A 14,021-nucleotide genomic window follows, 5' to 3' on the forward strand; every position below is an offset into this window, starting at 1 on the left:
AGGCGAACAAGAGATTCATTGGATTCATTGGCACTAGGCACAGGAAGCTGCAGCCATGGACTGAGCTTAGCATCTCAGGATCCGATCCAAAGCATGTTGGGAAGCTCACTGGGATGTCAGTGTTTGCTGAAGGGTTCTCACAATCCCAAGGGAAGGTCAGGCAGAACACCAGGTGCATGCCCAGTCACAGCCTGCTCCTTCTGCTTGACTACCAGAGCTCAACCCTGATAGAGAGGTGAAGGAGAAAGGACAGGCTCAGAGGAGCCTGCTTGAACCCAACAGCTGTTTGTGTTCAAGAACAGTTGGGATTAAACCACTTCTCCCATACAGAGTTGCCATCCCAAAAAGGAGTTTTGGGGAAGGTCTGCCATTAAAAAAGGACCTCACTATCCCATGATGTGTCAATCTCTCACACCCAACTAGACATCTTTGAGAGGCAAAGTCTTTGCCAGGCAGCTGGCCCTTGCAGCTCGGAGCCTGACACAGAGGACCAGGACATGGTCAGTTATGGTGCAGACTGGAGCAGCAGCTCTGCACCCACTCTCAACCCCCTTCACCTCCAGAGGTGTCAAATGCATTTTTCTGTAGACCTGGGGGGTGTAGACCAGGTCACAGGGATTGTCTTTCATGCACAACTGAACAACTGAGACTGACTCAAAATGTCTAGCCAACCTCTCCTATGAATACCCTAGTACTTGTTTTTGGCTTATTTTATTTTTGCACCCTTCTCACTACATCCCCCTCCAGGAACCGATCCAAAAAACGTCCCTCTGTATTCTCTATTTCATCCCACGAAAAGCCTTTTAAAGCCCTCGTCAGCACCATCACTGGCTCCATCCAGACAGAGTTGAGAAAGTAGCAATCCCCAGCCCAAAGGCAGGGAGTATGTTTTAAGTAACAGCCATAATAATGCAAAATAAGACACCGTTCCATATTCATGAAGTCTGATTTAACAGCATCATTATTTCTGCCTCTTCTCTCCCTGGACCCTGCGTTAATGAGCTGTGCTGGATTTGTGTTGGATCTCTGAATTACAGCCCATACAAACAAGGCGAAGAGGACTGCTCTCCCCTCAACACTGGCACCATAATTTAGCAGCGCAACTACTGCCATGCTGGGATATTGCTTTGGTGCACTGAATCAAATGTCTTCTCTCTGGCCACAGCACATGCTATTTGTGCCAGAGGTGGCCAGCTGTGCCTAAGGAAGAAGGTGGCTCCTCTGCCACCTGCACTGGCCATTCTGAGTCCTTGAATTTCTGGAGGCCACAGCCTGAACTCAGAACCTTTGACAGGTCTCTTTGCTGGAACCTTGGAAATAGTGTGCAAGGGTTAATGTACAGTAATCGGCAAAGGAAGGATTTGTACATCCTCTCCAAGCTCCAGGAGGTTTCATGAGATGCTATGAAGCCCAGGAACGCAATAAGCTCAACTCATCGTGGTCCAGCAGGACACATTCCTGTCACTAACAAGCTGTCAGCTGAGTGTATCTGACACCAAATAGCTGTACCTGCCCTCTGACATTGAGCTGGTTTCAGGTTCACAGGGCACAGACAAACTGACAGACCCAGCACCTTGCCTGGGAATCTCCATCCATCCCTCTCAGAGCCAGAGAAAGACTGAGACCAGCCTATGTCCCGAGAGAAGATGTCAGAGTTGGGGAGCACAATCCAGAGGTCCTGCAAGCTCTAGTTAAGATTTAGGGCTCTTGCAGTGTTTGATGTGCACATACCTGATCAACACTCATCTTGCCCAGTTCCATGCAAGGCAGCATGGAAAAAAAAGTGACATGCTGGTGCAAGCACTGCCTCAGGGCAGGTTGTGTACGTATGCAAGAGGGAGGCAGGGAAACTGCAAAGCTGCCACCCGCACAGCTCCCGGCAGCAAGCTCCCGTGACATGCCCCAAAATGCAGCCCCGGCAGTGGCAGCCTGCGTGGGCTCCCACTCCCACTCCTGTCAGCAGACAGAGGTGAAGAGTCTGCAGACATTGTTATGCAGGAGATGAATCTCATTTATTTGTAACCTGTGGCAATTCCTTTTGTTCTTGGCTCAGAAAACCTGCTGGCGAGTCTGTCGAGCAGCAAGGGGACCATTAAAAACAAAGAGTCGCTTTCAATTCCCTTTGAAGTCCAATTTGCTGCAGTAAAACTGCAGGAGAATTAACCAGCTGGGCTGCTTAATTTTGCAGAAATAGAGGAAAGGGAAAACGTCAGCCTGACCCCACTGGAGCAGGTGATGACAGCCCGGTGCTGAACTGGTCCTGTGGCTCTGGACCCAACCTGCTGCTCTAGAGCCACACAGCAGCTGCAGGACAGAGAAGGAGCAGGGGAAGCCTCCTTCCCATTAAAGTTGAAGACCAAGAACCCATCCCCTGCTGCTAGGGCCAAGCTGCTGACACAGAACTTGGGAGAAGCACATCTCCTTGCTGGAGACTACGATCTGCCCAAAGGCCACTGCCAGAGGAGCCAAGGCTGAGGAACAGCAAACAAACCGGGAAGAGAAGAGTCCCTTGGCCTGACGTGACCTGACCTACCAATTCCGCTCTAGGTCTGTAGTACTTGGGTCTATAAATATTTAAGGGATTGATTTCCATGCACCTCGGCATCCTTTGGGCCCTCCTCAGTTGGAAAGGTGAAGGCATCCTGAGCGAAGCTGCTCAGGTTTCTGGGCACAGCCAAGGCTACAGAGGCTGCTAAGGCATGAGCGCAAGAGGGAAAGAAAAGACCTATGTAAAAATGGAGAGAATTAAAGATTTTTCTTTAAATATCTTCTCATTTATGCACAATACTACCTACAGGGCAAGTAAGCTAGATAATATTTCACGTTAAATATACTTGTGTTATTTAACACAAACCCTGCTCACACCACAATGCCAAGCTCCACCAGCTTTCACCGCCAGACAGTTGGCTAGGAACACATTTTCCATGGTCCCTTTGAGCTTGCAGTGTCAGGCTCCACTGTAAATACATATAAATATGCATCTATAACTAAGCAACAGGAAAAAAAAGAACTAGATGTATGTGCTACATGGACCAGGTTCAAAGCCACATCACTGGCTTCTGATCTGGCTACAACCCGGAAATACATTTTCCCCATTCACTCAGTACAGGGACTGGACTGAAATGAAGGGTAGTTTCGCTGTGCTTGGGCTGGGAGGGGGGAGTGCACATGAAGAGAAATTTGATTTTCTAACTCTTCAAAGGAAAAGACACAACAAGAGCAGCTGTACAAGATCTCTTTCTTCATCATAAGGACAAGATAAGTTTTTAAAGGGAATATTCCAGCATTCACTACAGTCTCATCCTGAGAGAAATTCAGGCAGTGGTGTGATTTGCTCGAGACATGTTCAGAGATCTTACTACATAGGGAATATTTTTTTCTGACATTAGCTATAGTCAACTTTCTTAAACTTCTTATTTTTCCTTTTTCTACATAAAACAATGTAACTATTGTTCAGCACCTTGGGCTCAAGTCAGATCAATAAACATAATTCATACAGTATCAACAATATCCCATCAACAGTTGGCAACATCAAAAGAGTTCTGTTTCCACTGCACAAAGATGACACAAGGGATGCAAACTGCTTTGTGTCACATTAGAGAGGTGAATAATTCAAACAGCTGCAAAACCTTTCTTTCTGATCGTGGAATACCCCAGGGCTGGAAGTGATTTCCTGACATTTATTATTTGAAAATATTTGACACATGTGGGGGCTTTGTGGGTGTGGTTTTGTTTTATTTGGGTTTGTTGTTGTTGTTGTTGTTTTGTTTTTAATGGACAGGTTGCTATCAGGACCTTGCAAGTATTTGGTATGCGATTACCCAGTTATCAGTCAGTTACTGCAGGTCAAGCAAGAGGCAGCACGCTGACTCTGTTCACAACTGGAGGTGCACTCAAGCACTGCCAGCATGAATATCAGTGTAAAATTTATTTATTGGGAAGGCACCGGAGAGATTTGCTTTCTACAAACATCGGCATCAGCGGAGCCCGTTAGCTGGGAGGTGCCGAGAGCACAGCCCCGCGACCCGGGCCAGAGTCACACACGAATGAATTATTTGTAAGAACTCCTGCAGATCTGCCCCACTCTAGACTGTACTGAATCTATTTTTAAAGTCACTTAGAATTATAAATAAATAAAACAGCGTCTGGGTTAAAAACTACATAGTGCCTCAACACCTACGTGTAGTCTGTTTTAATGATCTCACGGCAGGCTTGGCCAAGGCACCAGCCATATGCAGAGCTGCGAGAAATTAGAGCACCCCTGGCCACAAGGCTTCTGTGTGGTGGATTTTTAATCCTAGCAGCCGTGAACATGAACGTGAGGTGCTGCAGGCCCCGGACGGGGTGCTGTGTTACCCTCCTGGAGGGATAGTGGCTGTTGAGCAGGCGAGGGGTTGGAGGGCTGCGGGGACACGCTGCATCCCCTCTTACCCGTGGTGTTCGTGAGCTGGAAGGTGATGGATTTGTCAGGGATGCTGCAGACGTTGCGGACAGACACCTGACACGTGTAGCTGGCGTAATCCTGGGGCCGCAGGTTCTTCAGCTTCAGGACTTTGGTTTCACCCTGGGAGTCGGGAAAAAAGGGTGGAAAAAAAGACACAGGTGTATAAAGCACAGCTCATCCTTGCAAGTCCATAACCTGTCCCAAACCATGCAGGTCTCCAGCAGCTCCCACCAAAGCTCAGGGAACTGTGCAGACTCCAAGCCCCCCTAGCAATATATAAAGGAGACACAAAACGTTTGCAGTGGTAACTTCACCTCCAGGATTTCTCAAAACACACAGCAACCAACCAACATTTAACCTGTAAGCACTGCTGAACAGGTCTAGGCATAATTTCTGATCAACTGCTGTCAGAATCATCTTGCGGAACTTGAAAAAACTTAAAGGTCCCAAAACAGATCCTAAGATCTCCCATCGAGATGTCAGTAGGAACCCAAGGGAAGTTACTGCGGTCTCAACATTGCAAAATCAAAGTAAACCAGAGCAGATTCAGGCATTAATGCTGGCTTAAATATGACACATTGAACAGTTACACTGTAAAAATTTGCAGTACAGGGGAAAAAAAGATAATTCAGACAAATATTCAAAGAACCCCCCAAAACTTTCTGATCTCTCTTCTCCAGATTCTAATCTCATTTAAGCTGGTATAAATCCAGAGTGACTTCATGGACTTTGATAGCCTTTTGTCATACTACAGTAACAAACAAAATCACTCCCTGGCATTCAGTTTCCATCAGTTCCATCATCAACTGGCTTGTTGTAGAAACAGAATCAAGTTGTTGAATTAACAATAGATGTATCTGTAGATTTTTATTTATGGAATGCAGAAAGGTCTGAGATGCATCCTGTGGTTTGCACAACCTGCAACTCGTACATCTTCCCAAGACAGCTTGTTGCTGTTGTTCTCCTTGTGTTTGTCTAAGTCTCTTTTGGAGAAACAATTCCATAATTGCCTGCAAATGTGAGAAGGTGTCAGCGTGACAAATCCTCTTGAGGACAACCTCAAGGGACTGGACAATGAGCTCAGGCATGCTAATATGCAGAGAACAAGGATCTGAACTGAGTAAATTAGGAAGATAAATACCTAGGAGACCAATAACCCTGTGAAAGTCCCGTCCCTTGAGATTTGTTGCTATGCCACACAAATGATGGCATTTACAATGTGCATGTTGACTACTTATTTCAGGGTCATATGTATCCTGTTTATTGATTAGTAAACGTTGGGTAAATGTGTATAAAACTTCAGTGTAAATAAGTTTTAAAAGGTTTAAACAGTAAAGTCTTCACCTCCTTTTTAATGTAAAAGCCTAGCCAAACCTGCCACTGATACCAGTTCATCCCTAAGACAATAGCACAAAGCCCTGCGAAGGGTGCTTTGTCAAATACAGTGCATTTGAGCTCCAGCAAGATCTCCCACTCCCAATAGTGTAGAGGAGGTGTGTTTTTGTTAACTTCAACTCTTAACCAACCCAAACTCACAGGTTTATGCTGGTTCTAAGGAGAGGACCGTAAGGGCATGCCTGTGTGAGCACCCTCTCTTGGAGCTAGAAATGACCCATCATGGTGGGAACATTGCCTGACAGGAGCTGCAGGATGCTGGGTCATTTACACGTTAATGCTGCAACGGGGTGAATTTCTGCCAGACGCCTTAGTTAGCCGAAGAAAATATCTCAAGTCCTAAGACATCCTCTCATTAACCAACGTCTCCTGCTAATTACACCCAGCTTAGTGAAAGCTGGAGGAGCCCATGGTGGCTTTCTCTAAGCACAGGGGTGTCCTGCTTGGATGCCACATTAGGACTGGACTAAGACAAAACTCTCTTCAGGGCCCAACAGCAGCGCCGACCTTCCAGCATTTCCATAAATCTGCCACTAACCTGCAGCTCTCTCCTCTCTCCTCATCCCCCTGAACGTTTCCATTTGGCTGCCCATTTCCATGACCTACAGAGATGGCGTGTTTCAATAAAATATGAACACAACTACATTAACTGAAAGGTTGCCTGAGGCATTGCTCAGAAATCAAACTCAGCCAGAATGTGCTCAGGGCCCAGCTTTGGGAGCACGGGGAGGTGCGTGGATGAAACGGGTGCGCTCGGGAGCTGCCCTTTCAGCCCTCCCTTCCCACCCATTGCTGCCTCATGCTGCCTAAGGGCTTTGCTGGAAGCGCCGGGGCTGGTTAGCATCTGAGGGACATTCAGAGCCAAAGCTCGGCTTAAGATAACGTGCCCAGAGTGCCTTGGCTGAAGAAAAAAAACCCCTCTGTCTCCCACTGCATTGGCAGGCGAATTACTGTGAAGAAAGTAGCATTCAGAGGGGCAAGTCCAGCGCAGGCAAGCGGGAGAAGCAGAAAGGGTGCGGACACCCTGTCACAGGACGACAGTCAGAGCTGTCCAGGCAGCCGGGCTGCCTCTCTTACTTGTGGCCATTAGGAAGGGCTCCTCCCCATTTGCCTCACGGATCCCACAGCGGTGCCCGCTGTTCACTCACGCTGCTAAACAGGAAGCAATTCCCCTGATTTATGGAGCTCAGGCACTCAATTAAGAAAAAAAAAAAAAATTAGTAATGGGAAGTAGAGGAGATCCGATTTTGGGACTGTTTGCTTGGATTTTAGTCTCAGCCATCCAACAGCCACATAACCTCCTTAGGGAAGCTGTGACCTGCTCTCAGGGACAGTGCCAAAAACGGCAAGGGAATTCTAGGCTGTCACGCTCCTTCCTGCTGCTCTGCTCCTCTTGTCCCCTAGGAACCCACCTACAGAAGCGGGCTCTACCAGCCCTTTTGGAGACAGTGCTCCTTGCAGCAGCCACCTGCCTCTCCTCAGCATCGTAACCCATGCAAGGAAAGAAACACCATCCACTACAGAGGGCCCTGCATCAGCAAGATGCTCAACACAAGCTGGTGGAGGTTTGTTTTTTTCACCTGTGTGTAGAGGGGTTCATAGATGTCCACGCCATTGTCCTGACTGTGGGAAAGTGTCTCAGCTCCCCGTTTCCAGATGAAGCGGGCTGGTGGGTTGGAGTTGACAGTGCAGCGGAGAAAGACAGTCTTCTCCTGGTAGAAGCTGCCACGTACATCGCTGATGGTCTGGTGAACGGTGAGAACTGGTTCATCTAGATCTGGAAGGAAGGTAAGGAGGGCCGCAGCAGTTGTTAGTGAAGCTTGGTCTGCATGTATAGCCTGCAGAGCAGGTGATGCTCCAGGCAACGCAGGGGAGAGGGGAAGCTTGCACACATTTGGCTGATGATGACTGCTGAATTAAGAGCTGATCTGAGGGCAGGTAACACAAACAATATTTAAAGGGAACAGACAGGAGAACCCAAAATTCTCCCGCTCACCACACAACCTTCAGAGAATAGAAAGCACCCTCTGGTTTTCAGATCCCATGTGGTCCCTGAGCAAACTGCCTCCCTGCCACATGCGCCTCACCATCCTCAATAACACCCCGCACCTGAAATCACTGCTCTCTACTTCAGTGGGAAATCAGAAGGATCCTAGGAAACCGTGCTCCATCATAATTTCTTCTGCTCCCACTTTCCACTTCCCAAATCCCTCCTGAAATCATGTTGCTAAGCCCATGGCTGTGAGATGCTCACAGAAAGGACATGACAAACCTTCAAGTCAAGGGGTGAGAGCAGAAATCAGGACAAATATCACAGAGCTGAGGTAGAGAGTCTTCTCCCAGACAGAAGCAAGTCTCATGGGGTGCCATGGGGAAATGAGATGCAAAACACTGTGATAGGTATGTACAATTTCTCTCTCTTCCTGTTAAAATAACTTCTGTGTATTTGCTTCTTTTCCAGGTCAGTACTGATTCTCCCTCTTCAGCTACTTCTATTCACTGCATCCCCATCACCCATCATATTCTTCTGTTTTCTTCCCTTATAGAAAATGCTCCTTCCAATTCCCTCACCAAACCTGCCCCAGACATGCAGCTGTCATGACAGGATCCATGGTTATCAGTCGCTTCACTTGCAAAGACACAAGCAGGGAGCGTACTTTCTCTATCCACCCAGGGCGCACAGCACCCCAAGGGCTGCCCTGCTGCTAAAAAAGGGATCATTTTCTCAGGCTTTTGCACCAGACACCAATGTCTGAACATCAAAGCAGCATGGGGAAAACCTCAGAGGGGTTCTCCTCCCAGAACTGATTGGGGTTAAACGTAAAGATCCCATTTGACAAGATGGGACCAACTGACCCTCTAAAACTGAAATCTGTCCCCATGCCCTTAAGCATGTGTCCTGGTTTGTCTTATAAGGCATCTGCTGAGCTCAGCTGAAGCAATTCTACAGTTTCAGCAGCGTTACGACCCCACCTTCAACTGTAAGGAAACTGAGGCACACGCAGCCACTATCCCCTTGTGCTGCCAGCACTGCCTTCTGCACATGTTAGCAGAGAGGAAGAGGACACATGCTCATCATCTCCTGCTCTCCCATGCCACCTGATTTTCACAATATTTTATTTTAGAGATTTGTAAGTTTGGAAATCTGACTCTCAGAAAGGAAGTGGGAAACAGGGATGAGTTGCTGCTAACGTGTCATCCAAATAACATGCTCTGCTGAATCACAAGTGTCAACTTGTCGATTTGCATATTTTAATGAGCTATATGCTTGGTAGACAGCAATTGTAATGGGATCTGAGGTTTGTCAGCTTGACCACACAATAGCTCAGAGATATGAGTAGAGCCATTAGCAGAACAATGACAAAGCACAAAAAAAAACCCCAAAACCCAAGGCTGAAGAAAAACATACACAGGTGGAGGAAAAAAAATCTCCTCTCCATACTGTGCTGTCTCCATGTGGCCATAGGGTGACTGAATTTTACACCAAATTCTCTTAGACCAGGACCTTGGGCACAGCCTCTCGTCTTTCCCCTTTGCCCTTAACCCTCCTTAACCCTCCTTTATTTGTTCACACTTTACATGAGTAACGCTGTAGCTACCATCCTTCTGAGGCTCCATTTCTCAGCAGGATGCATGGCAAAACACTTCCCTTACTGATCAAAGAACATACTCACCATTCAGGTCTCCTGGCTCCCAGCTATTCCCCACACAGAAAACATCATCTTCCTTTTGATTGCTAAACCTTTCCTCCCTCAAATCTTTCAGCCTTCTCTCATAGCAGTCAGCTCTAAGTCTAGCCCTCCTGAGAAAAGCTAAAATAAGACCTACGACGATATGCATGTCCTTGATGTACGAGTAATGCCACTGATGTCAGTGAGCTGCAAAAATGATAAATTTGGCCCAAGGCTGCTCATGGAGATGATCACATGGGATGCTTCATGTGCAATATAAGCTTGTAAACATCCATTCTTTCTTTTTCTTTAATTTCCCTCTCTCCCACATGGAAGTACTCCAAACAGCAACTGCCTCTCTGCCAGTATCTAAGCAATACTTTAAAGCCTCACTTGATGCCCACTTGGGGCAAAGGAATAACTTGCTACACAGGTTAGTGTTTCCAGTTTAATATCCTCTTGGCACCAACGGTGCCCTCTGCACTACCTTGCTGTCTAATACTAAAAGTATGAGTGAGGACTAGCACTAGCTGTTAAGGACACCAAGGTTCACATGACGGTGATTACTTACCTCCAACTACAAATGGGATGTGGGGAAAGAAAGGGTTTGCTTTCAAATTCTGATTCATTCAGCTGAAGGTTGCCTGGGTGAGCGTTCAACAAAAACTGTGGCTTTTCCTATGTGTTCCCTTGTTAACTACTGCAAATACTAGCAGAAAATAGTCTCTCCTCCCCCAAAATCAAGTGAGCAGGACAGAGGTGCGTTACCAAGTCCATCTGCAGAGTAGATGTTAGTATGAGAAAGCCCTTGGCCACCCCATTAGCCCCATAGTTCTACAGGTCAGAGCTGCACGAGGGACCACGGGACACTACATCACTCTAGCTCCAGCCTGCACCCCAGAAGTAAAGGGAGTGCCCTCAGGGCATAGAGAGATTCGTCACAGCCACAGTCCTGTTCCTAGAGACACAGGCCTTGGCAATGTGTCATACTGAGGCTTGAGAAAAACAAGTCTCCATTGCAATAGAGAGTTATCATATATATGCCTCCACCACACACAGGAGAAGAAATGGTCAGAGAAGCCAAGCAGATCTAGGTGGGTGTCAGAACTCCTCCAAACAAAGCTGTGCAATGCCCATGAAGAAAAGCTCATCCTATCCCAAGTGACTGCTGATGAAGCAATCTGTTGTCCCAGCCTGTAGGATGGTGCTCACACTACACTACTCCACTCCAGGGTAGGGCAAGGAAGGAACGGAGACGGGAGCTGCTCCAAGCCATGTAATACAACTGCAGATCATGAACCTACCAAAGCCTGAGGATGTTCAGCTGCATGGCATACTTTGTGAGGGTCACATCATTGTAGGGCTGGACAGTAGGACTAAGAGGAAGCAGTCAGGCAGCAGCTGCAGTCAGCGAAGCTCTGCCCCAGACTCCTGGCAGGTACTGAGGTTTTAAAGCCTGGATGTTGCTCCACTGACAGATAACCACAGTGCACCTCAGCACAGAAGACTGTCTTGCTAGGAGGAGTGTGGAAACAGGTGGTGACAGGTTTGGGGAGAGTTCCAGCTGCTTTATCACAGTTCACATCTTTTTAGCATCAACCTCTTGCCGGCTAGGCCTTCTTGGAAGATATAAGTGAGGAGAGGGATTTGGTGTTATTCGGGTTAGACAAAACTGGAACAGTGGATAGCCAAGGACAATGAGCAGGATGGTAATCTTCCACAAGAGAGCAAATATCTTCAAAAGTTCAACCTCGACCTTAAATCTCAGATTCCTCCCATATGGAGGTTATGGGATAAGTTTAATTTCCCTCCCTTTTGGCCACAGCAGCCCAAGAATAAACAACATTAAGGTAGCATGAGAAACCTCCAAAACTTGAGGCCCAAGGTGGAGAACTGCCAACAGCATCTCCAGGACACAAGAAGGACGGGCATCGCAACTAGACAGAGAAACAAAAACAAAACCAAGTGGTCCTCACAGATTCCTTCACATTCACCCCTTCACAGCTCAGCCTCTTCAGGTGCACCCCAGAGCCTTTTGCTCTGTTTCTACCATGCTACAGAGGTAGCAATGTTGGGGCGCCGGGCACTGGTTTCAGGTATGCCTCAAGAATCTGAGCCACTACCAATTTCAAGAAGCATTGGTTTGCTTCAAGCATTACCAATTTCAAAATGAAGACAAAGAAAGCAGAAGCCATCTACAAAGCTACGTTCCAGACAAGTGCTAGGGACCTCTGGCAGTGACAGACATTATGGCACCTAGATTAGAAGAACTCACATGGACAGGCAGAGCTATCTTTTTCATGGATGGATCTAATCTCCTAGAGCAAATGGACCCTAGGGACACCACACCAGTCCCTTTGCTCCTGAATAAGGTGTGTGTGGTCCTAGGGCAATGCAGCTCCCTGCTGGCCCCGCAGCGAGGCAGAGACATGCAGTAGAACTGTGGGAAGGCCTGGGTTGCCGCTAAATGACTTACACTGCACATCTACTCGAATGGACTTGATGGCAGGGACCCCAACCCCATTTTCTGCTTTACAGTAATAGCGGCCCCCCTGCAGCCTTTGGATCTTCTCAATCCGAAGGGTCTCGTTAAGCACTGACGTCTCTTGGAATTTGTCCGATGCGCTGCCAGCAGTTTTGGTCCATCTCACCTGCATGAAATGAAGGAGAGAAATGCAAAATATCAGTGACACAAACTAGAGATCCCAAGGAACAGCAGAGCTCTCTTTGCTCCTTTTCCCCCTCCTCCCTAGCCGTTCTCAAAAATGGGCCCTATAGCACTACCAGACCTCACCAGTGTTCAACTACTGATCTCAGTATTATTGTCTCAGTAGACCAGCTGCTGATTCTCATCCGTCACCAACCCCCAAGTCCGAGTGTCCAGGATAATTCCTCAGTTCACCCAGACACACGCTGCATATTTACTACTCCTGCTCTGGTCCTGTAAACCCAGGAAGCTGGTTAGTTTTATACCACTATCTGAACAGCACAGGACTTTCAGCATTAAGCTTTGGGACCCCATGTGGCTGGGAGGCCACGACGTTACAGCAGACATCAGCTCACAGCTACAGGGCTTTTACTGCAGTCAACGCTCTTTCATCTTTCTCTGGACAGCAGGGCTATTTCTGCTGTTTGCTTTTCCAAATAAGAGTGTGAAAATGCAGTTGCTATCTGTCTCTTGCCCCTTTCCCACAGGGAAACCCTGTGTATGTTATTTTTATAAGTCATCCTTTTGCAATACACAATCTTTTACTTTGATTTTAAAGACACAGAAAAAGAAAAGAAAAAATCCCTTCAGATTTCAAGCAATTTTTGTCCTTATGCTTCATATCTTAAGATCCTGGCTTGCAGGGGCAATGGAGCTGCATGATATTTCATGGTGAATGGTGGCAAGAGGACAGCATTCCTAAAGACTGAATGGTTACTCTTATGTCTGGAATGCAGTATGGCCCAAGTAGTGGTGATACAAAGTTCCCCCTTGTTTTCTGCAGTCCAGATAATGAAAGAGAGAGATGGCTTTTCTCAGCCTATTGGTTTCTTATATCTGCAACCTCCCTTCTAAAGACTGGTGACTGGTGGTCTCCCACACCGGTGCCCATCTAGACTCTGAGACTGAGATCCAGCAAAATCAGCCGACAGAAAAGGATGTAGACTTTCATTCAACATTGGCGACAGATAAGACAGACCAGATACCTTGCCTCCTCCCCCAGGCTTTGCCTAAAGCTCACTGCCACTGCCTGATTGATGCTGATGCTCTAGAAAGTGCAGGGTTGTCTACATCCCACTCCCAGAACTCTAGGCTGAGTAGATTTTTGGAGCTAATGACCATGAATTTATTTAGCCTCTGTAGGCTTATTATGAAATTGTCTGAGGGCTCTAAGACTCTCAGAGTCTCCTGTTTGCAAGGACACTTCAGCCAGCTCTTTAATCTTTTCAATTTCAATCTCATTTAAGTGTTTTGGCCACATTTTCATGTTTTAATGAGTGGCTGATAGAAGGGAAAAGGAAAGATTAAACAAAAGTTAGAATAAGAGCTTAGCTGGGGAAGAAATCTCTCCATGAGGAGGGAGGGCAGAGATAGGACACATGCCACATTTTATGTGTGCAGGTTCCAGCCTTCCTGGTCACGCCTGGTTCTACGCTTCAGTGTCCCCCGTGCATGTCCGGGCAATGACAAGCCACAATGCTGTCCACGGTCCTTGCCGGGGAAACGCAAAGCCACAATGCTGTCCACTAGTACGCTGCCTGCATCAGGCTCTGCTCCAGCCATCTCTCTGGCTACTCAGGCTCAAATCCCCACAACCTGCCAGCACCTTCCCACACATTCAACACCCTCAGGCAGGGACAGCCCTACCATCTTTCTCGCTTCTGACGTACACAGCTATCATCTGCCCATCGCTGTCACAAGCCTAGGCTGGTCTTTTTTGCTGGCCTGGCTCAGATAATTTCTTTGTTATTGTTTCCAGAGTATGCTTTGATGGATAAACCATTTCAAACCCTACTGGCTGAGT

General features: G+C 47.3%; 1 protein-coding gene across 1 annotated transcript in view; it reads right to left on the reverse strand.

The window, feature by feature from the left end:
• The window catches only part of MDGA1 (MAM domain containing glycosylphosphatidylinositol anchor 1), a gene marked incomplete at both ends in the record, with an annotated part of 77,644 nt that overhangs the window by 62,668 nt on the left and 955 nt on the right, over positions 1-14,021 (reverse strand). Inside the window, 3 exons of the mRNA XM_010293036.1 lie at positions 4,432-4,564; positions 7,420-7,616; positions 11,987-12,161. Coding sequence (XP_010291338.1) covers positions 4,432-4,564; positions 7,420-7,616; positions 11,987-12,161 — 505 coding nt within the window. The remainder of the gene's footprint in view (positions 1-4,431; positions 4,565-7,419; positions 7,617-11,986; positions 12,162-14,021) is intronic.

The sequence above is a fragment of the Phaethon lepturus genome, unplaced genomic scaffold, assembly GCF_000687285.1.
Source record: "Phaethon lepturus isolate BGI_N335 unplaced genomic scaffold, ASM68728v1 scaffold11768, whole genome shotgun sequence".
Classification (NCBI taxonomy): Eukaryota; Metazoa; Chordata; class Aves; order Phaethontiformes; family Phaethontidae; genus Phaethon; species Phaethon lepturus.